At 40.0% G+C, this 23,103-nt stretch overlaps 1 protein-coding gene across 2 annotated transcripts in view; it reads left to right on the top strand.

The window, feature by feature from the left end:
* The window catches only part of sardh (sarcosine dehydrogenase), a 49,808-nt gene that overhangs the window by 25,218 nt on the left and 1,487 nt on the right, over window positions 1-23,103 (top strand). For both annotated transcript variants that reach the window (XM_058057353.1, XM_058057354.1), the window contains exons 12-21: window positions 603-744; window positions 6,776-6,859; window positions 6,977-7,090; window positions 7,178-7,316; window positions 12,167-12,280; window positions 14,786-14,933; window positions 18,244-18,337; window positions 22,370-22,532; window positions 22,605-22,773; window positions 22,845-22,980. In XM_058057353.1, the coding sequence (XP_057913336.1) occupies window positions 603-744; window positions 6,776-6,859; window positions 6,977-7,090; window positions 7,178-7,316; window positions 12,167-12,280; window positions 14,786-14,933; window positions 18,244-18,337; window positions 22,370-22,532; window positions 22,605-22,773; window positions 22,845-22,980 (1,303 nt within the window). The remainder of the gene's footprint in view (window positions 1-602; window positions 745-6,775; window positions 6,860-6,976; window positions 7,091-7,177; window positions 7,317-12,166; window positions 12,281-14,785; window positions 14,934-18,243; window positions 18,338-22,369; window positions 22,533-22,604; window positions 22,774-22,844; window positions 22,981-23,103) is intronic.

The following is a 23,103-nucleotide window of genomic DNA, read 5'->3' as shown; positions in this document are numbered from 1 at the left end:
TACAGTTATTTCTTAAAATAATACTCAGCATTAATAAGCGTTAAATTAATTTTTTTCACTTAAATGGATATGTGATAATGGAATTTACCACTGAGCATTATTACAATTTACACAATTTTTCACAAAAGGAAGCTGAGTGAAAATTAAATTAAATTAAATTAAATTAAATTAAATTAAATTAAATTAAATTAAATTAAATTAAATTAAATTAAATTAAATTAAATTAAATTAAATTAAATTAAATTAAATTAAATTAAATTAAATTAAATTAAATTAAATTAAATTAAATTAAATTAAATTAAATTAAATTAAATTAAATTAAATTAAATTAAATCACTAAATTTAATTTAATAAATTTAATAAATTTAATTTAATAAATTTAATAAATTTAATTTAATAAATTTAATAAATTTAATAAATTTAATTAATTTAATAAATTTAATTAATTTAATAAATTTAATTTAATAAATTTAATTTAATAAATTTAATTTAATAAATTTAATTTAATAAATTTAATAAATTTAATAAATTTAATTTAATAAATTTAATTTAATAAATTTAATAAAATAACTTTTTTTTGTTGGAATGGCTCTCCTTCTCAGGCGTTTCCACAACTCGCTGACGGGCAACCAACGCTGGATCCGAGAGCGGAGCCACGAGTCGTACGCCAAGAACTACTCGGTGGTTTTCCCCTTTGATGAGCCGCTGGCCAGCAGGAACATGAGGAAGGATCCCTTCCACCAGGTAAACGCTGCATGATAGAAGTCCTTGTCATACTTCCCCAACAGGAATTTACCAAGCATGCTTTGCGGGTTATATATCAGTATTTAGAGCACACTCAAGATATATGTACTCATGTCTCACATAAGGATTGTGGATGGAGGGCAAAATTTAGAAAAAGTGCAATTTTTTTTAAATTACGGATGTCCGATATTGGCTTTTTTTTTTTTTTTTTTGCTGAAAACTGATATGCCGATTGCCAATATCGACTGCTACCAATATGTGTAACATGACATCTCCTGTGGTGGAATGATCACATGTGTGTTGTATACAGAACTTTGTAAATATAGGTTTTCATGATTGGGGAAAAAAAATCGGATACTGATATCAACATTTTTATACTGATATCGGGCTGATGATAATCCTTCCGACTTTAAATCTTTTGTATTTTTCCTTTTTAATTCAAAAAGTGACAGCACAAACAATCATTTTAACGATAATTTAACGCAGCACAAACAAATGGGACTATTTTGGTTCAATGTGAAGAAAATGGGGGTCTGCATGAACTTTGATTGACCTGTAATAACTCAAAAAAAAAAGCAGCACAAATGTTCCTTTTCTATTGCACAAAACAGCACAAACGCAGCACAAACAAATGGGACTATTTTGTTTTAAGGTGAAGAAAATGGGGGTCTGCGTGAACTTTGATTGACCTGTAATAACTCCAAAAACAAAAGCAGCACAAATGTTTCTTTTCAATTGCACAAACGCAGCACAAATGGGGCACAAACAAATGGGACTATTTTGGTTTAACGTGAAGAAAATGGGGGGGTCTGTGTGACCTTTGATTGACCTGTAGTAACTGAAACATGAAAGTAGCACAAATGTTCCTTTTTTTAATTGCACAAAACATGAAAACAGCACAAACAAAAGGGACTATTTTGGTTTAATGTGAAGAAAATTGGTTTCAGGGTGAACTTTGACTAGTAATAAGTCAAAAACAAACGTTCCTTTTCAACTTCACCAAGCTGCACAAACGCAGCACAAACAAGTAAGACTATTTGAAGGTCACCAAGTGATTTTGCTTTTGGTTTGCTGATGGTGTCGACGATCACGATAAAACATTAGTTTGATAAGCAAAAACCAGACTAACGTGTCAACAGCGTAAGAAATCAGTCAGCGTTAGCGATGCCAACCTCTCCATCCTCCGAGTCTGATGGATGTGTTCACTTGTCACACTTTGCCCGCTCTTTTCCCCACTCAGCGTCTCCTTTCATTGTCATTCCTTCCTCTTCCCTTCGCGCCGCGCGGTCAAAAAAGCGATTGAGGCAGTTAGCTGTGTCACTCTTCGCCGCCGGGTACATTTTATTAATGCGACGCCTGCCACACAGACTACGAATGACACACTTATCTCCGGTCGGCGAGTCGCTTCGGATGTCTTTCAACTTCTCCTGACGCCGAGACACAAATTCCTAATGGAGCCTTGCCACCATATTTAAACATTAATGGCCCACTTAGTCTGGTCTCCCTGTTGCTGGCTTCACTTAAGTGCCACACGCTGTCTGAAAACGCGTCCTTCTTCACGTGTCCGGACAGATTGCAGATGGCGTTTACAATAAGTTTTTGTTATTGACGGCTGGCGTGAAGGATTAGCATCATTACTTTTAGCAAAGACGGGTGCTGATGTTTTGACGTTTTGCTTCGTCTGATATTAAAGATGCAAACTCCTTTAAACCCAATTTGGCCTTTTTAAAAAATCATTTCATGTGAAATATTCAAGAGACAATTTTTTGATATATAATTAGATGTGTCATGGAGGCCTTATTATCTTTTTAGGACGTACTCTCTCTGCTCGGGAGGGATTGGGAATTGTGACTGCTTCCCTAACTACTTCAAAATAAAACTCTGATCTTTTATTTTTTTATATTACATGCCGTCCGCTCTTGTAGGGAAATAAACAGTTCAAAAATATTACGTCATCCAATATAATGTTATATATTTGTATATTTTACATGCACATCTACTGTAGATAACAATATATGATTATAATATGATTATAAATATGGTAATAATTTTTAATTGCATTAATTTTAGCAAGCAGAAAACATGGCTATATGTCTTTTGTTTTATCACATAAAACATTTCCACTTTCACATCGGGTGTCCAAAGAGTGGCCCGAGGATCGTTTGCAGCCATTTACAATTTGGATCATGGAAAGAATGGCAAGAAGTACAGTGAACCAAGATCTGGACCTGTTCTGCTTTTTCATTTCAGTTTATACTAAAGTTCTGTTGCTGAAAACAATCACTTCTTCTACCTTTTCTTGACATTAATATATATGGGTCAAAATTGACCCGAACGCCATAGATGTTTCTTTAGTGATTAATACTAAAATGAGAAAATAAATAAAACTAATTGGTTTAAGAGATATGTTCTATAGACCTCAGTAATAGCCAGGTAACAAAAGAACCTTCAAATTATTAATATGATTCTTTTGAGGTTCATTTTACCATTTTTGGAAATTGAAATGGAGGGGTATAGTGACAAAAAAAGGCCTACATGCCCACACCAAAAGTATTAAAACCAACATTTTCATGGATGAGGAAGCCTAAGAAGGTAACCAAGACATGAGAAGCAAATTTGATGGTAACTTATTGTTTTTAGTGTATTTTATAGCTGATTTAATACATGGGTCAAAACCGACCCGTTAACAGAAGAGATGATACCAGAAAGCTAAAATGGAAATTTAACATTCAAATGTCATATAAACTATAGAATTATGGAAAATGTGGAAATAGCTGGATAACCTACATGACCTGAATGAGCTGAACATTTTGATAGTGAAATGGTTTGAAGCGGTTTAGAATTTTGAAAAAATATTTTCCATCAGTAGGGGGCGCCAAATATATTCCCATTCACTTTCAATGATTGGGCTGAAAATAGATTGCCACTGAAAATAGGTTGAGAAATATTAGCCGAAACAAGTAGAAGAGGAGTAAATAGATAAAAAATTGTGTTTAATTTTTTTTTTATGCCTGCACACATCTTAGCATGTGAATTGTCGAAAAACTGACTCAACAGTGCCTCTGCTGGTTGCAGCCAAGTAGTGCACTGCATGTTGCATTAGTCCGATTAACGACGACCATTTCCGTACAATGTTTTTAGATGATGCCTATCACTCATTTATTTATTTACCAGTCAAAAGTTTTGACACACTTTGTCATGCTATTGAATGAGTAAGCGTGTCAAAACTTTTGCACATTCTTCCTCCAGCCAGAACATTCATATTTCTCCCTCCTAATTATAACGCTATTTTTTTTTCTCTCCAAGCGGCACGCTGCTGCTGTAACGATGCTCTTGAGAGAAAGACCGCCGCTTGAAACTGACCCTCACCTTGGCGCCTATGAAGCCCCGTGCTAATCACTCGCAAAGGGCCTAGCAACTAGCCCTTCCTGACGTCTGTTATATTTAATAACAGCACCGGGAAAATAAACTCTGTTATTGTCTAAATGAGTCCTCGGTGATGCCGGCATCTCCGTGGGGCTACTTCAAGCCCCCGGAAGCAGTTTCTTCTCCACTAATGAGACAGACTACTACTTTTAGGAGGCGATATGAGGCTGCTTTTTCCCAAATGCACCAATCGGGGCCGTGCTGTGACACGGCTGCTCACACGTTTGCCGGGTAGCACAGATGGTAAATATAGCATGGTGTGGGAAGGGTTTGGCAGCTAGCGGAACATAGCAGAACATACCTACAGGACGGCTGTGGGCGACTGTCAATTCCAGCGAGGAGGAGGATGGTTGGTGAGTTGGTGAGGCGTCTTATTTCCTAGCAAGAATTTGGAGACCTAGAGATGTCATTGATGCACATCTCATCGGTGAAGGGGCCTCGGTTTAAAGTTGTACTCGGGAGTGCTGTTGTCTAAAACGAGCGTCTGACTGTTGAAGATGTGTAGCGAAGCCTGTTTCTTTGTTTGTGTTTTGTGTTTACAATGCTACATGAGCTACCATGCTAATATCACTCGGATTTTAACATCATGCTTGGTTCGCCTGCAGCTCCCATGTCTGTAGCTGACTGGCAGATAGTTGGCAGTTTTAATATGTGTAGCGAAGCCTGAAGTTTGTTGCCCCAGCGGCAGCATCATGTCCACAAAGAAAGTGGTTTCTCCATCATGCCGTCATGAAATCCTTGAACTTGACGCGGCAGAGTGACAGGCTGCATTTGACAGATAGTTGGCAGGTTATTTTAAGATGTGTAGCAAAGCCCGTTTTTTTTTCCCCCCAAGTGGAAGCATCATGCCCAAGAAGAAGGTGGTTTCCTGATCTCATGAAATCCCCAAGCTTAAAGCAGCAGATCCAGAGGCTGCATTATCATGCGGCAGTATCATGTCCACAAGCAACATGGTGTCTCGTTTAAGATGCATTTTAAGATGTGTAGTGAAGCATTTTTATTTTTTTCCCAGCTGCAGTATCATGTCCACAAGAAAGGTGTTTTCTCCTTCATGATGTCATGAAATCCCCAAACTTAAAGCAGCAGATCTAATAGCTGCATTTTAAGATTTCTTTTAAAACATTTTTAAAATATTTTTCCACCAGGAAGGTGGTTTCTCGTTTAAGCTGCATTTTAAGATGTGTAGTGAAGCATGATTTTTTATTTATTTATTTTTTCAGTGGCAGTATCATGTCCACAAGAAAGGTGTTTTCTCCTTCATGATGTCATGAAATCCCCAAACTTAAAGCAGCAGAACTCGAGGCTGCATTTTAAGATCTCTTTTAAAATGCTTTTAACATTTTTCCACAAGGAAGGTGGTTTCTCATTCAAGCTTACATATTAAGATGTGTAGTGAAGCCTATTTTAAAAGATTTTCCAGCAGCAGTATCATGTCCACGAGGAAGGTGGTTTCTCGTTTAAGCTGCATTTTAGCAGATCCAAGCTTTCTTTTAAAATGAAGTAGAACAAATATAATATTTTTATAGATTTCTTTTAAAATGTTTTTAAAATTTTTCCACAAGGAAGGTGTTTTCTCCTTCATGATATCATGAAATCATGAATTCATGATATCATGAAATCCCCAAACTTAAAGCAGCAGATCCAGAGGCTGCATTTTAAGATTTCTTTTAAATGCTTTTAACATTTTTCCACAAGGAAGGCGTTTTTTCCTTTATGATGTCATGAAATCCCCAAACTTAAAGCAACAGAACTCGAGACAGCATTTTAAGATTTCTTTTAAAATGTTTTAAACATTTTTCCACAAGGAAGGTGGTTTCTCATTCAAGCTGCATATTAAGATGTGTAGCGAAGCCTGTTTTAAAAGATTTTCCAGCAGCAGTATCATGTTCTCGAGGAAGGTGGTTTCTCGTTTAAGCTGCATTTTAGCAGATCCAAGCTTTCTTTTAAAATGAAGTAGAACAAATATAATATTTTTATAGATTTCTTTTAAAATGTTTTTAACATTTTTCCACAAGGAAGGTGTTTTCTCCTTCATGATATCATGAAATCATGAATTCATGATATCATGAAATCCCCACACATAAAGCAGCAGATCCAGAGGCTGCATTTTAAGATTTCTTTTAAAATGCTTTTAACATTTTTCCACAAGGAAGGCGTTTTCTCCTTTATGATGTCATGAAATCCCCAAACGTAAAGCAACAGAACTCGAGACAGCATTTTAAGATTTCTTTTAAAATGTTTTAAACATTTTTCCACAAGGAAGGTGGTTTCTCATTCAAGCTGCATATTAAGATGTGTAGCGAAGCCTGTTTTAAAAGATTTTCCGTTTAAGCTGCATTTTAGCAGAAAAAGCTTTCTTTTAAAATGAAGTAGAACAAATATAATATTTTTATAGATTTCTTTTAAAATGTTTTTAACATTTTTCCCACAAGGAAGCTGTTTTCTCCTTCATGATATCATGAAATCCCGGAACTTAAAGCAGCAGAACTCGAGGCTGCATTTTAAAATGTGTAGCAAAGCTTGTTTTTCCATTTTTTTGGAAGTTCTCCATCTCCATGTCAGTACCCAAAGTGAACTCTAAACCATGATTTGGTTGTGTTTTTAGGTTCTGATGGAGCAGGGCTGCGTGTTCCAGGAGAGGCATGGCTGGGAAAGACCAGGTTGGTTCACCAAAGGTGGAAAAGCTCCGGTGAGACACACTCAAAACACATGAAAAGGCAAATAAACGGGCCTCATTCACTCCGAGATCTGTATCCGAAGAAGTCTTCACCAAGATGACCAAGATGCTGTGTTTGTGGTGGTAAAGGTGAAAGACTACGATTACTACGGTGCCTATGACGTCAAGAAGAATCAAGAGTACAAATACAACGAGCTGCTGGGCAAAGAGTACACCTTTGACTTCCCGCCACATCATGATGTGGTAAATACTTTATCACTTTGAACGCTAGCTTTCAACGCTGAGTGCTTATGAAAGGTGAGATGAATATCGTACTTCTTTGAAATGCAGATAAAGAGCGAGTGCCTGTCATGCAGGCACGGTGTCGCCGTGTTTGACATGTCCTACTTTGGAAAGTTCTACCTCACCGGGCCCGACGCCAGGAAAGCAGCAGATTGGTTGTTCACCGCCGATGTCAACAAGAAGCCAGGTCAGTGTGACTGCTGCTGAACGCACCGCACAGACGCTCGGCAGGATTGACAGCCGTACACGTCCCCGAACGCTTGTCATTTTATTCAAATGGACAAAATGGCAGCTTGTACAGATGTGACATACAAGCTTTTTATCTCTGTGCTGAGCAGCACACAGAAGTTCCTCTACTGAGCAAACTAGGATTGCAGCCAGGTTGTTACATCCGTGCTTTGCGGAGGATTTTCTTATTTTTGGCAAGTGTTTTGTTGTACCTCCTCGGCAGCCAGCGGAGAGCAAGGCCGTAAACTTGCACATAAAGTCTACTAAATGGCATTCCGATGAGCTCTAGTTGCTTACAATAAAAGCGCCGTCTGTCGCGCTTACTTGGAGGTCCTCGCACACGGGGGATATTTGAAAGTTCAAGTTTGGCCGAGTGCTTTGGTGAGGCGGAATACCGCCATGACGGGAAACACACAGCGGTCAGGGATTTGTAATAAAACAGTCAACATGTGATTAGAGTGAAGACTTTAAGCTTTGGTTTAAGAGGTTTGGAAGTTGATGACTGCCTCGGGAGCCAATGGATGTTGCCAACTTCCTGCCTTGGAGATGTTTATATGTCTAGTTTCCATTTTCGTGCCTCCAAAAAGTCCTGATTGATGGTCATCATTCATTGTCACATTAATTGTAAGCGCTTTATCAACATTAATTGTTGTAAGCAGAGAGTAGAGCTGCAACAATTCATTCATCGATTATCAAATTAATCATTTTGGTATTTGATTAATCATTTTTTATTTAAACATGTTGTAAACCAAAACCAAATCGCTAACTGTCGTCCAGCGCCACTCTTCTTCTTATTCTTCGGAATTATTCTCATTTGTCTAATATATTGGATATATAAGTGTAAATGTCACTATAGGGGTGTTATGTGATGTCTAGAGAGCTCTAATAATGTTAAAAGCTGTATTTAGAAGGTTGTGAAGGTGTTTTTTGTCGGTTTTCTGTGCTATCAAGGATTAAGAAAAAAACATGGAACGCTTCCAATGCAGTCTACATGTATTTTGTCTAATACGGTATTTATTTACTTATTTATTTTCTACTATGTTGGGTAATAGGAGTATAAAGGTGCACTTGTGAAAGGTGCACTTGTAAATTGTGTTATAGTAGATGATTAAGGCGACTATAGGGGTGTTATGTCATGTCTAGAGAGCTCTAATAATGTTAAAGGCTGTATTTAGAAGGCTGTGAAGGTGTGTTTTAGACGGTTTTCTGTGCTATCAAGAATTACGAAAAAAAATATGCAACGCTTCCAATGCAGTCTATGTATATTTTGTCTTATACGGTATGTCTTATTTTCTTTTATGTCTAGTATGTTGGGTAATAGGAGTGTAAAGGTGCACTTTGATTTGCACTTTCATTTATTTGATGTACATTGTGTTTATACATGATGAAGTAGACTATAGGGGTGTTATGTCATGCCTAGAGAGCTCTAATAATGTTAAAAGCTGTATTTAGAAGGCTGTGAAGGTGTTTTTTTAGAAGGTTTTCTGTGCTATCAAGAATTAAGAAAAAAAACTTGGAACGCTTCCAATGCAGTCTACATGTATTTTGTCTTATACTGTATTTATTATGGACTTGCCCAGCATACAAGCCCCATAGACAGCTGCAAAGCAGCAGTCTATGGGGCTTTGTATGCTGAGCAAGCCCATCTTGTTATTCTTGTTTATTTATTACGATCTTATTTTCTTTTATGTCTACTATGTTGGGTAATAGGAGTGTAAAGGTGTACTTTGAGATCATTCATTTAAAGTGTGTTACAGATGATTAAGGTGACTATAGGGGTGCTATTTCATGTCTAGAGAGCTCTAATAATGTTAAAAACTGTATTTAGAAAGTTGTGAAGGTGTTTTTAGAAGGTTTTCTGTGCTATCAAGAATTACGAAAAAAAAAACATAGAACGCTTCCAATGCAGTCTACGTATATTTTGTCTGATACGGTATGTCTTATTTTCTTTTATGTCTACTATGTTGGGTAATAGGAGTGTAAAGGTGCACTTCGAGATCATTTATTTGATGTAAATTGTGTTATAGATGATTAAGGTGACTATAGGGGTGTTATGTCATGTCTAGAGAGCTTTAATAGTGTTAAAAGCTGTATTTAGAAAGTTGTGAATGTGTTTTGATGATTAAGGTGACTCTAGGGGGTATTATTTTATATTTAGAGGGCTCTATTAATGTTAAGAAGCATATTTGGAAGGTTGTAAACAGGCTTGCTACGTTCGAATCCCACGTCGTGGAAATTGACCTACTATGGTTGGGTCTGGAACCAATTAACCTCAATAAACGAGAGATTACTGTACTGGATTAATTGACACAACAAGCTTCAGATTAATCAAATAATAATCATGAGTCACTCTTCTCTTGCTTGACCTTGGTTTCAATGATTCTAGAACATCTTAGGCTTTTCCTGTTCTCGGGTCTTGCTGTTCCCTCGGAGGAACCCCGCAATATTCACACTAAGCGATGCGGAAAATGAACATATGAGTAGTTTTTGATTTTCAAATGATAGAGCTGGCAGTCGTGTTGTGGCCAGCTGTGAAAATGTAGCAAATCAGCTGAAGTGAAAGATGAAGTTCTTCAAATGGAGTTGGCTGAGGTGGCCATGACACTTTTTTTTTTTTCTTGTTTGTCCTACTTTCTTACATGGCTTCCTTCATTTGCTATCTCACCACTTGACCCTTTCATGACTCTTATGCCTGCAGCTCTTTTCTATTGAATATCATTACATATACACACACACACACACATGCAAACACTCACTGGATGCCTTCATGCTGATGCTTCATGTCAATCATGCACCGCCGTGCGTGATGCGGCTGAAGGACAGTCACGTTTTTAGCGTGTCCTCTAGCCAGCTGGATGACGGACATGTTATGGTTTTATGTCGCTTGAAATTACACGCAGATGTCATTCAACGCAGGATGTGGCCGGCGGTCTCACAAGACTTTTTTTGTTTTTGCCAGTGATGCGCTTGGTTGACATTTCACTTTTTAATGGGCGGTGGCTTCAGTTTGGGCAGTTTTTAAACGGGGAAAAAAAAGAGTTCTATCCCCTGACGGCACCAAGGGCTATGCTTGGAGATTAGCGAGAGGCTTTTGAAGAAATCCTTTTATATCCATCATTATCGATGAATCATTAGCAATCTACTATTAGCTTCCACTCTCCTCAACCTCGGCCTAAAGGCTGATAACTTAATCTTTATTCCATGAAGTCTTTATCCAGTAAAGCTCATGCCTTTTGAAGCGGCGTCGAACCGGCACTCTCACCCCCACGCGACTCAGGGATCACTTAAGTCGGAGGGCATGTGCATTCCATTTCCTATTGCCTGTGGGTGGCGCTGAGACAAATTCAGGAAGTGACTTATGTATAGCTTCAAGGTGTCGTCTTTATTACGTGTACCTATTATGCTGAAGTGCTGAGTTTATTAACGTTTAATGGAAAATTCTCTCCGTGATCATCAAAGTTTGTTGCCATGCCCCGCCCAAATCTTATGGAACAGCCTAAAACAGGGCTTCCGAAACTTTACCAACTCGGGGCCAATTATAAACCTCCTATGAGGTTCTGCTTCCTATTATCCGCAGCCCACCTTTGTCCTATAAACAGTACATAGACGAAATGCTACATTTTCAGAGCACTTAAATTCATTCATTCATTCATTTTCTACCGTTTTTCCTCACGAGGGTCGCGGGGGGTGCTGGAGCCTATCCCAGCTGTCTTCGGGCGTAAGGCGGGGTACACCCTAGACTGGTCGCCAGCCAATCACAGGGCACACATAGACAAACAACCATTCACACTCACATTCATACCTATGGACAATTTGGAGTCACCAATTAACCTAGCATGTTTTTGGAATGTGGGAGGAAACCGGAGTACCCGGAGAAAACGGGGAGAACATGCAAACTCCACACAGAGATGCCCGAGGGTGGAATTGAACCCTGGTCTCCTAGCTGTGAGGTCTGTGCGCTAACCCCTAGACCACCGTGCCGCCCAGCACTTAAATGATTATTATTATTATTGTATATGTATTTTTTTCTAGCTAATTATGCATTTTTGGCCTTGTGCGACTTATACTCCGGAGCAATTATAGTCCAGAAAATACGGTATTTAATTACGTAAAAATGTTTTTGCGTAATTACCGCATACGCATCATGTCAAGTCACCCCACTTTGTTATGACAGCCAGCAGAGACACAATAAGAAAGGCAAAATAATCAAGTGAAGCTGACTGACCAAAACGTGGCAGAGTTCAGGGCTGCATTTTAAGATGTGTAGCAAAGCCTGTTTTTTTTTTTTTTTTTTTTGGTGGTGGGACTTCAAAAACAAGGGTTTGAGCACCTCTTCTCACAAAAGTCATGGAGAGCATTCCGCATATTGGAGACAAACTAAACCGCTCCCATGAGCTTTTGTACAGTACTGTATATGTAGTAGTAGTAGTGGTAATGGTAATGGTTTAATTTCATTTGAACATGCATCAGATTACAATTGAGTGCATCCCATAATCATCCTTGTATTTAGCAAACATCAACTGCTTGTATTGTTTCTTGAATTGGCTCATCGTTGTGCATTGTTTGAGGTCCTTACTCAATCCATTCCATAGTTTGATTCCACATACTGAAATGTTATGGCTATTTAACGTAGTCCTAGCATAGAAGTGTTTCAAATGTACTTCTTCCGAGATCTTCCTAGTAGTAGTATAGTATGTTTGGGTCCCAGGGAGTGGTACCAAATTTCTTGGGCTGAAAATGTATTTGTAATAAAAAGTCCCCATACTTTCTTGAGATTGTGACTTTGCAGGGATTCTGACTGTGTTGCAGGTTCCACCGTGTACACCTGCATGCTGAATAAAAGAGGAGGTACCGAAGCTGACCTGACGGTGAGCAGACTGGAGGCCGGAGCCGCCAACCTCCCGCTGGCGCCCGAGTCCAACGGTGGGTAGCGTGTTAGTGTGTCCTCATTCCTGACGTCAGTGTTTCCAGGAGGTTAGTGGGAATGTTGCTAAGGTGGTGAAGATGGCTTCAGGAGGGCAGCCACTGTCAGCCTTTGTCATCCATCCCCAAATGTTCTCCATTGGATTTAGATGAGGTAAAGACCCAGGATGATCCCAAAGAGTCAGCTTATTCCTTTGGAAGAAGTCCTTTATGAAGTGCAGGTTGTCCTGGTGGGAAAAAGCCAGTCATTACCACACAGACCAGGGCCTTCAGTCATGAGGGATGCCCCCACCCTGCCACATATCCACATAGTTAGCTGCCGTTTGACGCCCCTGCACAACCTGAAGCTCAATTGTTCCATTGAAGGATCATGATCCGCTGTGATGTAGTGCTGGGTTATATGTCAATATTATTAAAATATGGATGAGCGGATCTTTTTTGATCCGCATACTGATTTTTGGTTTGATGCCGTGAACACCGATTAGGCTTACTGGTGGAGATTCCAGTCCAGTCCAGAATATTTCTTTGAAGCATCATATTATATAAATAAACATACGCGCATATTGATATTGACTGAATTCGCGCTGTTCCCTTTTAACTTGATGCGTAGGTCTCCCTCGTCACTCTGCTGTGTGTCAGCGCTAATGGAGCGTGGCTTCGAGAGGAGGGGTGGGGCAAAAGAAGAAGGTAGCGACAACTGGGCGACTAGGGCTCTAAATTTGGTGACGTTCCAAACTCTCTTGGCGACATATTTTCTCTAAGCGACTGGCGACAAATCCAGCGACTTTGTTGGAGAGTTTTCTGGTATTTGGGGACTTCAGAATGAAAGTACTTTAAAGCTCGCCAATGTTTCCTAATCTTTATTAAATGACTACTCATTCCACTCAAGCCTGATTTGAACCGGGTCTCTTACTGTTAGAGTGATGGAAGAACCTTGTGTGATGAAGAAACTAGTCGTCCCAACTACAAGATAAAGGGTGGCGGATGGAGGCGGGTTCGGATGTAGTTATTACATTGTCTTTAAGAGGCGCTTGCCAAAATAAAATAAAAAAATATATATTTTATTTTGATAAAAATATTGACCAATTATAAACCTCCTATGAGGTTCTGCTTCCTAAAAAAATACTTCTAAAGTATTTTTCACTTCATTCTGACATTAAAATTGTACATTTTTTGTAGTTTTTATGACTTTTTACCCTTAATAACGTCCCCCAACCTAATATTATGTCTCTTTTTATAATCTAAGAGACACTTGCCGAAATAAAGTATCAAAATTATTTTATTTTGATAAAAATATTGACCAATTATAAACCTCCTATGAGGTTCTGCTTCCTAAAAAAATACTTCTAAATTATTTTTCACTTCATTCTGACATTAAAATTGTACTTTTCTTTTGTAGTTTTTATGACTTTTTACCCTTAATAACGTCCCCTAAACTAATATTATGACTCTTTTTTTTTAATCTAAGAGACGCTCGCCGAAATTAAATATAAAAATTATTTTATTTTGATAAAAATATTGACCAATTATAAACCTCCTATGAGGTTCTGCTTCCTAAAAAAAATACTTCTAAAGTAAAATATTTTTCACTTCATTCTGACATTAAAATTGTAAAAAAAATTAGTAGTTTTTTGTAGACTTTTTACCCTTAATAACGCCCCCCAACCAAATATTCTGACTCTTTTTTTTAATCTAAGAGACACTTGCCGAAATAAAGTATCAAAATTATTTTATTTTGATAAAAATATTGACCAATTATAAACCTCCTATGAGGTTCTGCTTCCTTAAAAAAAATACTTCTAAAGTAAAGTATTTTTCATTCTGACATTAAAATCGTAATTTTTTTTTGTAATTTTTATGACTTTTTAAATATAATTTTTTCAGTAGCATTTCAACTTTATGCTACTAAAATGCTGTTCTCATAAAATTACCGACTTTTTCCTCATGATAGAAAGACCAGTGATGTGCTGCCTTTAATGACTTCAGTAAACGGTAATGATTAAAATACTTATATCCAGGTATGTTTAAATACTGTATTTACATTTTGGGGATGACATTTAACTTTATTTTTTGGTGATTTTTCACTCAACTTTCCGTTTCGCTTGCATTCGGTTTTGTTGCGTTGGCACAGTCGGCGTTCACTCCCGCTTGACTGAGTCAGACTAGAGTCCGCTGGCAGGGGTACAGAGACCTGTCTCTCAGACAATCTCTGTTTGGTCTTTTGGTCCTGGATTGCTCTTGTTTTTGTGTGAACGCACCCCGCACCTAGCGTATCGAGAATACTGGTCTCAGTCGGCCTTTCTCCCCATCATCAGTGACATTTTGTGTGGTTGTCTTTCAGCAGTCCTGCGTGTCGCCGCCTGCCTTTCAGTCTGCATTTCAAATAACACTGCAACCTTTCTTTGACAGTTCCATTGCAGCGTTGCTGTTTTTCTACACTCTATTCCAACTTTTATGACTACTGTACTTTCTTGGGTCAGCGTTTTGTGTTTGATTTCACTCCAGGTGACGCGTACTACCTGGCTATCGGTGGGGTTGTCGCCGAACACAACTGGAACCACATTCGAAGCGTTCTCCAGGACCAGGGCTTCCGCTGCCACCTCACAGACCACTCGGAAAACATGGGCATGATCAGCATACAGGGACCCAAGAGGTTAGTGGAGGGGCTGAAACCAGACCCAGTGATGTGATGTTGGGGCGACACACCGTCATCATGGTTCAGTATGCACGGGGGTTTAAGGTCACAGTTTGATTCATTTTGGGTACAGTCAGGGAGGGAAATGCCAAAACATGAAAACTCTTTAGCTTTTTGGGTGGTGGACAGATGCGTACCATTGCAGGAACTCGGCACGGGTCCGTGCCATAGCAAATGTTCCGTGCCATAGCAAACGTTCCGTGCCATAGCAAACGTTCCGTGCCATAGCAAACGTTCCGTGCCATAGCAAACGTTCCGTGCCATAGCAAACGTTCCGTGCCATAGCAAACGTTCCGTGCCATAGCAAACGTTTTGTGCCATAGCAAACGTTTTGTGCCATAGCAAACGTTTTGTGCCATAGCAAACGTTTTGTGCCATAGCAAACGTTCCGTGCCATAGCAAACGTTCCGTGCCATAGCAAACGTTTCGTGCCATAGCAAACGTTTCGTGCCATAGCAAACGTTCCATGCCACAGCAAACGTTCCCTGCCACAGCAAACGTTTTGTGCCATAGCAAACGTTTTGTGCCATAGCAAACGTTTTGTGCCATAGCAAACGTTCCGTGCCATAGCAAACGTTTCGTGCCATAGCAAACGTTTCGTGCCATAGCAAACGTTCCATGCCACAGCAAACGTTCCCTGCCACAGCAAACGTTTTGTGCCATAGCAAACGTTTTGTGCCATAGCAAACGTTTTGTGCCATAGCAAACGTTTTGTGCCATAGCAAACGTTTTGTGCCATAGCAAACGTTCCCTGCCACAGCAAACGTTTTGTGCCATAGCAAACGTTTCGTGCCATAGCAAACGTTTCGTGCCATAGCAAACGTTCCATGCCACAGCAAACGTTCCCTGCCACAGCAAACGTTTTGTGCCATAGCAAACGTTGCCAAAAAATGAGGTTAGGACCGCATGCTCTGTGCATCTTTGTGTTCTACATGGGCGTGAATTGATGTCTTCTCTTGATCTTGTGATGATCCGACTCCAACTCGCTGCTTCTTTTATCCTCCACCAACTCTTCTCATCCCCCCCCCCCCCCCCCCCCGTCACTGTGAACGCTTGCGTCAAAGCAGCGTTGAGTGCGTCAGCAGCTGCAGCAGCCAATTACGCTCAATCTGTGCGTGTGATTATACAGTCCAAGCACACATGTAATTGAATGTAGACTACGGGGGGGTTATTAAGTGGATTTGTACACGCGTGTCACAAGCTAATGAAGGAGTCTTGTCGCTTCGGGTTTTTGGAAATTCTCCATGGAAGGGATTTGGGAAATTTGGGACGGGTGCAACATGGTCCCATTAGAATTGAGTTGTACTAATGTAGGACTGGTTGTTCTGCCACATGATCATCATTGCTCCTCCACAGACATGGCCGACTTGTTTTGTTGGAATATGATACATTTGTAAAGTCATATAAACAAGCGGAGAATGGAACCCAGGTCTTCCCCATCTCCTGACTGTGTGGCCGAGATGCTAACCACTTGTCCACCGTGCCACCAAAAGCAACATTTCAAATTAGATTTAAGAAATTTGCATTCTTTTGTGGGGAAAAATTGTGAAAAATACAAATTATATATTACATTATAAATACAAAGTCAATTCAAATAACATAATAGTGCCTAAATGGACACCTGATAAAACTGAAAAAAAGAAACAATGTCAAAGGAGGACGGTACACTATGAACTGCTGCGTGCTCACCTGCATTAGTTGCATTGCTTTTAAGTCACAAACATAGCATTTATTATATCCTTTTTTTTTTTCTTTGCTACGGCAAAAAATATTCCTGTGTTGTGTACCTGCCCCCTCACAAGTGTCCAAGAAGCAAAGAAAGCTAAACTTCCTCCTTCTTTTTGCTGCTGCTGACTCATTTTTATGTAATATCGCTTTTTACGTAATACCTTGCTACATTTCTTTTGAGCGTTGGTCTCTTTTCTTGTCTCCGGTCTTTTTACTCGCTATTCTGTCCTTCTGTCCTTCTGCTTGCCTGTGGCCGATCCATCAAGTACTTACCATCATATACGCCATGAACATCGCGGCAAGTTTTCGGGTCAGATTGATTGTGGACGTATCAGACTCTGCACTCAACTCTGGTGTGTTCGAGGACAACTCAACAAAGTGCGAAATTGCAACACCTGATGAACAAACCCTGTGCAGGAATGACAAAGACATTAATTTGTAAAAACTGTTGTTGTTTTTTTAACCTTTGTACATTTGACTTTAGATTTTTCAATTATTGCCCACTTATGGTGGATGAGATGTGAAAAATACGCATTGATCCAATCTAGAGTGGATATTTAGGTGCGTCAAGAAGGCAGAATGGTGAATATGCGTGGATCCACGAATAACGTTAATTATTAATAAGTCAAATGCTAAATAAGGTCTATAAAAGAGGGAATTGACATATGCCTACACTCTTTACCCTCAGGGCCAATTTGGTCCCATTGGCTCGCATTATAACCACTGTACATCCCAACATTACATTTTCCTACGAACACCTCAAAAATGTAACAATAAATCCAAACTAATAATTAAAAACGTTATATGTTTGCCTGGGTCTTAAGCTGTTTAAAAGATTTGATGCAATAAAAGTGAAACTGAAAATAATATTGACATTTTTTTATGGGAGGGACGATTTTGGGACTTTTTTGCGACTGCGATTTTTGTAACTTCTTTCTAAAAAGGGCCTGAAGGGTGTTAATAACCATGTATTATTAATAAATTTTTTTTTAAAATAAACATGCGCAAATGGGTGGTTTCCACATGATTCCACATGAATGTTTGTTTTTTTTAACTAGACAAGAAATTTGTGGGAGCGGCACGGCGGTCTAGTGGTTAGCGCGCAGACCTCTCAGCTAGGAGACCAGGGTTCAATTCCACCCTCGGCCATCTCTGTGTGGAGTTTGCATGTTCTCCCCGTGCATGCGTGGGTTTTCTCCGGGTACTCCGGTTTCCTCCCACATTCCAAAAACATGCTAGGTTAATTGGCCACTCCAAATTGTCCATAGGTATGAATGTGAGTGTGAATGGTTGTTTGTCTATATGTGCCCTGTGATTGGCTGGCCACCAGTCCAGGGTGTACCCCGCCTCTCGCCCGAAGACAGCTGGGATAGGCTCCAGCACCCCCGGCGGCCCTCGTGAGGAAAAAGCGGTAGAAAATGAATGAATGAATGAAGAACTTTGTGATGGCATTCTCTGCACAATATCAATTGATTACTGTATTGATTGATTGATTAAAGTATTGATCACTGATCCTGACCCCGTCTCTCCTTTGGTGCAGTCGGGAGGTTCTACAGGAGGTGTTGGACGCGGACCTCAGCAACGAAGCCTTCCCTTTCTCCACACACAAAGTTGTCAACGCCGCTGGCCATCAAGTGAGAGCGCACACACACACACACACACACACACACACACACACACACACAGTCTGTGACTTGAGTTAAATTGGAAGTGCTGCTTTTAATGGCTTCCAAGTAACCCTGTTGGCCTGAAAGAGTGAAACAGCAAAATCAGTTAATTAGAAGCAGCAAGCAGTCGCCCAGAACTGCTTCACCATTGCATTCATCACAGATGATTGATTAAACTTTAAACACACACACACACACACACTAGATAACGTGGGCTCGCTATCTATCCTCCTTTTAAGCAGCACAGTCCGTACGTATTATTATCCTTGCAGTGCATGGAAGCCAAGCTGATAAAAGGAAAACAGGGAAATGATTTTAGTCATATTGAGATCAAGTTGATCTGTTACAGAGTTGTGTTATGAAGTGATGACACATGTATTATACTCTCAATTTCAATATTTATTCATTAGTTCATTTTCTACCGCTTTTCCTCACAAAGGTTGCGGGGGGTGCTGGAGCCTATCCCAGCAATCTTTGGGCGAGAGGCGGGGTACACCCTGGACTGGTGGCCAGCCAATCACAGGGCACATATAGACAAACAACCATTCACACTCACATTCATACCTATGGACAATTTGGAGTGGCCAATTAACCTAGCATGTTTTTGGAATGTGGGAGGGACTCCGGTTTCCCACGCATGCACAGGGAGAACATGCAAACTCCACAAAGAGATGGCCGAGGGTGGAATTGAACCCGGTCTCCTAGCTGTTTGGTCTGCTCGCTAACCACTCGACCGCCGTGCAGCCCCAATATTTTTTCAAAAGTTCTGTTTTTGTTGATGTTTGTTTGTTTATTTGTGTTAAAAACAACTTGAAAAGTTCTGAATGAATTTGATGAAATTTTCAGGAATTTTGGGAAATGGGGTATGGAAGAACTGATGAAATTGTGGGGGTGATCCGGATCACCGTCTGGATGCAGAAATTTTAAAAAGGATTCTTTAACATTGCGAGAGAGGACCATTTTCCACAAAAAAAGGGTTCCGACCACTTACATACAATTTATGTTATGTTGTGGTATCGGCGGTCTAGTGGTTAGCGCGCAGACCTCAAGGCTGGGAGACCAGTGTTCAATTCCACCCTCGGCCATCTCTGTGTGGAGTTAGCATGTTCTCCCCGTGCATGCGTGGGTTTTCTCCGGGTACTCCGGTTTCCTCCCACATTCCAAAAACATGCTAGGTTAATTGGCCACTCCAAATTGTCCATAGGTATGAATGTGAGTGTGAATGGTTGTTTGTCTATATGTGCACTGTGATTGGCTGGCGACCAGTCCAGGGTGGACCCCGCCTCTCGCCCCAAGACAGCTGGGATAGGCTCCAGCACCCCCGCGACCCTCGCGAGGAAAAAGCGGTAGAAAATGAATAAATGAATGAATGTTGTGGTATAGTTGTTTGGATATTTGAGCTGTAGATGTTAGATGATTTTTTTAAAAGGTTTCGTAGTCAAAATAGGTGTGTCACATCCATTGTTAGCCAGCTCATATTAACTCGTTTTCCCTTGTTATAATACACAGAGAAGGGAAAGAAATATGTATTCATGTTTCACATAAGGATTTTCAATCGTAAAAAAAAGTACAGTTCCCTTTTAAGTTTTAAAAAATGTCACCTTTGTTTATAACCAAGACTTAATTCAGGTAGTTTTTTCCTCATAATTATTACAATTTAATTATTTTAAAGTAGAGACCCTTTTTTGTCTTCATTTCATTTTAGTATTTCAAATTGTGTTCATAATAATTTCAATCATTCATAATAATTATTGAAAAAATAAACTTTTTTCTTTTATTTATAACAATTTAATTCTTTTTTTTCTCTTGACAATCATGACTTTATTTTTATTTGTATTGTATTTGTTTTCCTAATTATTTTGACTTTTTTCAATTTAAAGGAAAATTCTATTCAAGTAATTTTTTTCTCTTATTTATTACAATTTAATTCCTTTGTATTTTTTCCCTTCTAATATGATGACTTTTTCTTGAAAACCATGACTTTCTTTTATTGGTATAACAAAATGTCATTATTGATTAAAGAAGACTTTTTTTCTTGTAAAACGAAGTACTCTTGTGCTTATTACGATTTCATTGTCATAAAACATGACAGCTTTTTCCCCTCACGGTGAAAAAAGAATAGGTAGACATGTTTTGCTGCATGACCAGTGAGCGTTGCTGGTTGGCCGCGTCCAAAGCGAGCGTGTGGTTCCGGCATCTTGCGGCGTCACACATGTCCGAGAGAGCGACCTCCCTCGGTTTTCTTGCGTGAATTATTCAGCGCTCGAGTGATTTGCACCCGGCGTCTTCGGCATCTTCTTCCTGCTTTGCCGTTCTGGTGTCTGGATGACATTTGAATAGGAACGCTTCATCCCGCCGCTTGTACTTTTTTATTTTGCTAACCGGCCATCCTTTGAATTCTTCTCCATACTCTTCTTCTGTCGTGTTTGGTGCTGGGATGCTTTGACATGTCTCTGCAGGTTTGTGTGTGTGTGTGTGTGTGTGTGTGTGTGTGCACGCTGACATGCACATATGGGGCCCAGGGTGATCCTGGGCTGGCCAGATGGCCCAACTGTCACAGCGCCCACTGGGGAAACTGTTGGAGACATTTCCCTCCTCACTTAGCATTCCCTTCTTCCTTCCCACTTCTTCTGTTTACAAAAAATCAATAGCGTTTTCTATCAATTATGATCATCTTCCATTGAACTTTCATTTTCACGGCATCATTGCTTCAAAGTGGCTTCAAAGTGCAGCCGTTGTAAAACCGTTGTAAAACCTTAAAACCTTAAAACAACCTTAAGCAATTTGATCCATCACTTTAGTCCAAGAAGTGAACACTCGTTCATATGGAAAAATGAAATATCTATATTCCAGTTAGCTTTATTCTTGTAACATTACAATCTGATCCATGTACAAGTTTTTTTTTCTCGTAAAATTACGACTTTGCTCCACTTCATTCTTGTGTAATACAAGCGTAAAAAGAACCTAACACCTGTTTATTTGTTCATTCTGGTAAAAAGTAGGGCTTTTATTTCTCGATTCCAGTAGTTTTATTCTCATCATACTGCATTTGTGAAAACAAAAATGCAAACAGGTACAAATCAGGTACAACATGATGACTTTGTAAAACTTGAATCTCATGGAATAAAAGTGTAAAAAGAAGTTAACACCTGTTTGTTTTTTCTGGTAAAAGTAAGTCAAGTCACAACTTTATTTTAGCAGTTTTATTCTCTGTGTCACAATTTGATTATTTTTTAAAGAATAGTTTTATAACGGCGGCACGGCGGTCAAGTGGTTAGCGCGCAGACCTCACAGCTCGGAGACCAGGGTTCAATTCCACCCTCGGCCATCTCTGTGTGGAGTTTGCATGTTTTTTCCCCGAGCATGCGTGGGTTTTCTCCAGGTACTCCGGTTTCCTCCCACATTCCAAAAACATGCTAGGTTAATTATCGACTCCAAATTGTCCATAGGTATGAATGTGAGTGTGAATGGTTGTTTGTCTATATGTGCCCTGTGATTGGCTGGCCACCAGTCCAGGCTGTACCCGAAGACAGCTGGGATAGGCTCCAGCACCCCTGCGACCCTTGTGAGGAAACAAGCGGTAGAAAATGAATGAATAAATGAAAAACAATGACAGTTGTGTTCAACTTCAGTCTGGTGAAATACGAGTGTAAATAGAAGTTACCACCTGTTGATGTGTGTTCTGGTAAAAATGCCACTTTTTTGTTTAAAACCACAACTTAATTCCAGTAGTCTTTGAGTTTTACCTTCATAATATTGCAATTTTATTAACACATTTTATTTGTTCAATCCGGTTAAGTGTCATCTGTTTTCTTTCTAGAGCAATGTGTTATTTCTACGCTTTCTACGCATGGTGATTCCAAAGTTTAATTTCCTGTTCTATGGCCAGCATCATATTTAACTCATGACCGGTAGCCAGAAGCAGTGTCACAGGCTAAAGAAAAACCCAAAGAAAAAGCATGAGAAGACGTCTTTTTGTGCTATGCTTCTGTGGCGCAGGTCCGGGCGATGCGGCTGTCCTTTGTGGGGGAGTTGGGTTGGGAGCTCCACATCCCCAAAGACTCCTGCCTTCCCGTCTACCACGCCGTCATGGCGGCCGGCGCCAAGCACGGCATCATCAATTCTGGCTACCGGGCCATTGACTCACTCAGCATCGAGAAAGGTGAAGAAGAAATGCTTTCTTTGCTTTATTTTTATCCAACAAACCCCCCCTGACCCCTCTCCACCCCGGCAGGCTACCGCCATTGGCACGCCGACCTCCGCCCCGATGACACGCCCCTGGAGGCGGGGCTTGCCTTCACCTGCAAGATGAAGAGCTCCATCCCTTTCCTGGGTCGAGATCAGCTGGAGAAACAGAAGGAAGAGGGCCTGAAGAGGCGCATTGTGTCCTTCACCATCGACGAGTGGGTGTTCGTATTTCATTCACGTTCCTTTCCCGTCCAAGACTTCTTACTCACCTTCGGATCGTTCGCAGGAAAGTTCCCATGTTTGGCTTAGAGGCCATCTTCCGGAACGGCGTTCCCGTGGGTCACCTGCGCCGCGCAGACTACGGCTTCTACATCGACAAGACCATCGGCTACGGATACGTGCGCAGTCCTGACGGAGGAACGGTCAGTAACATTCACACAACATCCACAATCCGCATCCGACGAGCACAATCCGCATCCGACGAGCACAATTCGCATCCGACGAGCACAATTCGCATCCGACGAGCACAATTCGCATCCGACGAG

The sequence above is a fragment of the Doryrhamphus excisus genome, chromosome 19, assembly GCF_030265055.1.
Source record: "Doryrhamphus excisus isolate RoL2022-K1 chromosome 19, RoL_Dexc_1.0, whole genome shotgun sequence".
Classification (NCBI taxonomy): Eukaryota; Metazoa; Chordata; class Actinopteri; order Syngnathiformes; family Syngnathidae; genus Doryrhamphus; species Doryrhamphus excisus.
Note: the sequence above shows the minus strand (reverse complement) of the source record. Positions and strands in the feature narration are given on the sequence as shown.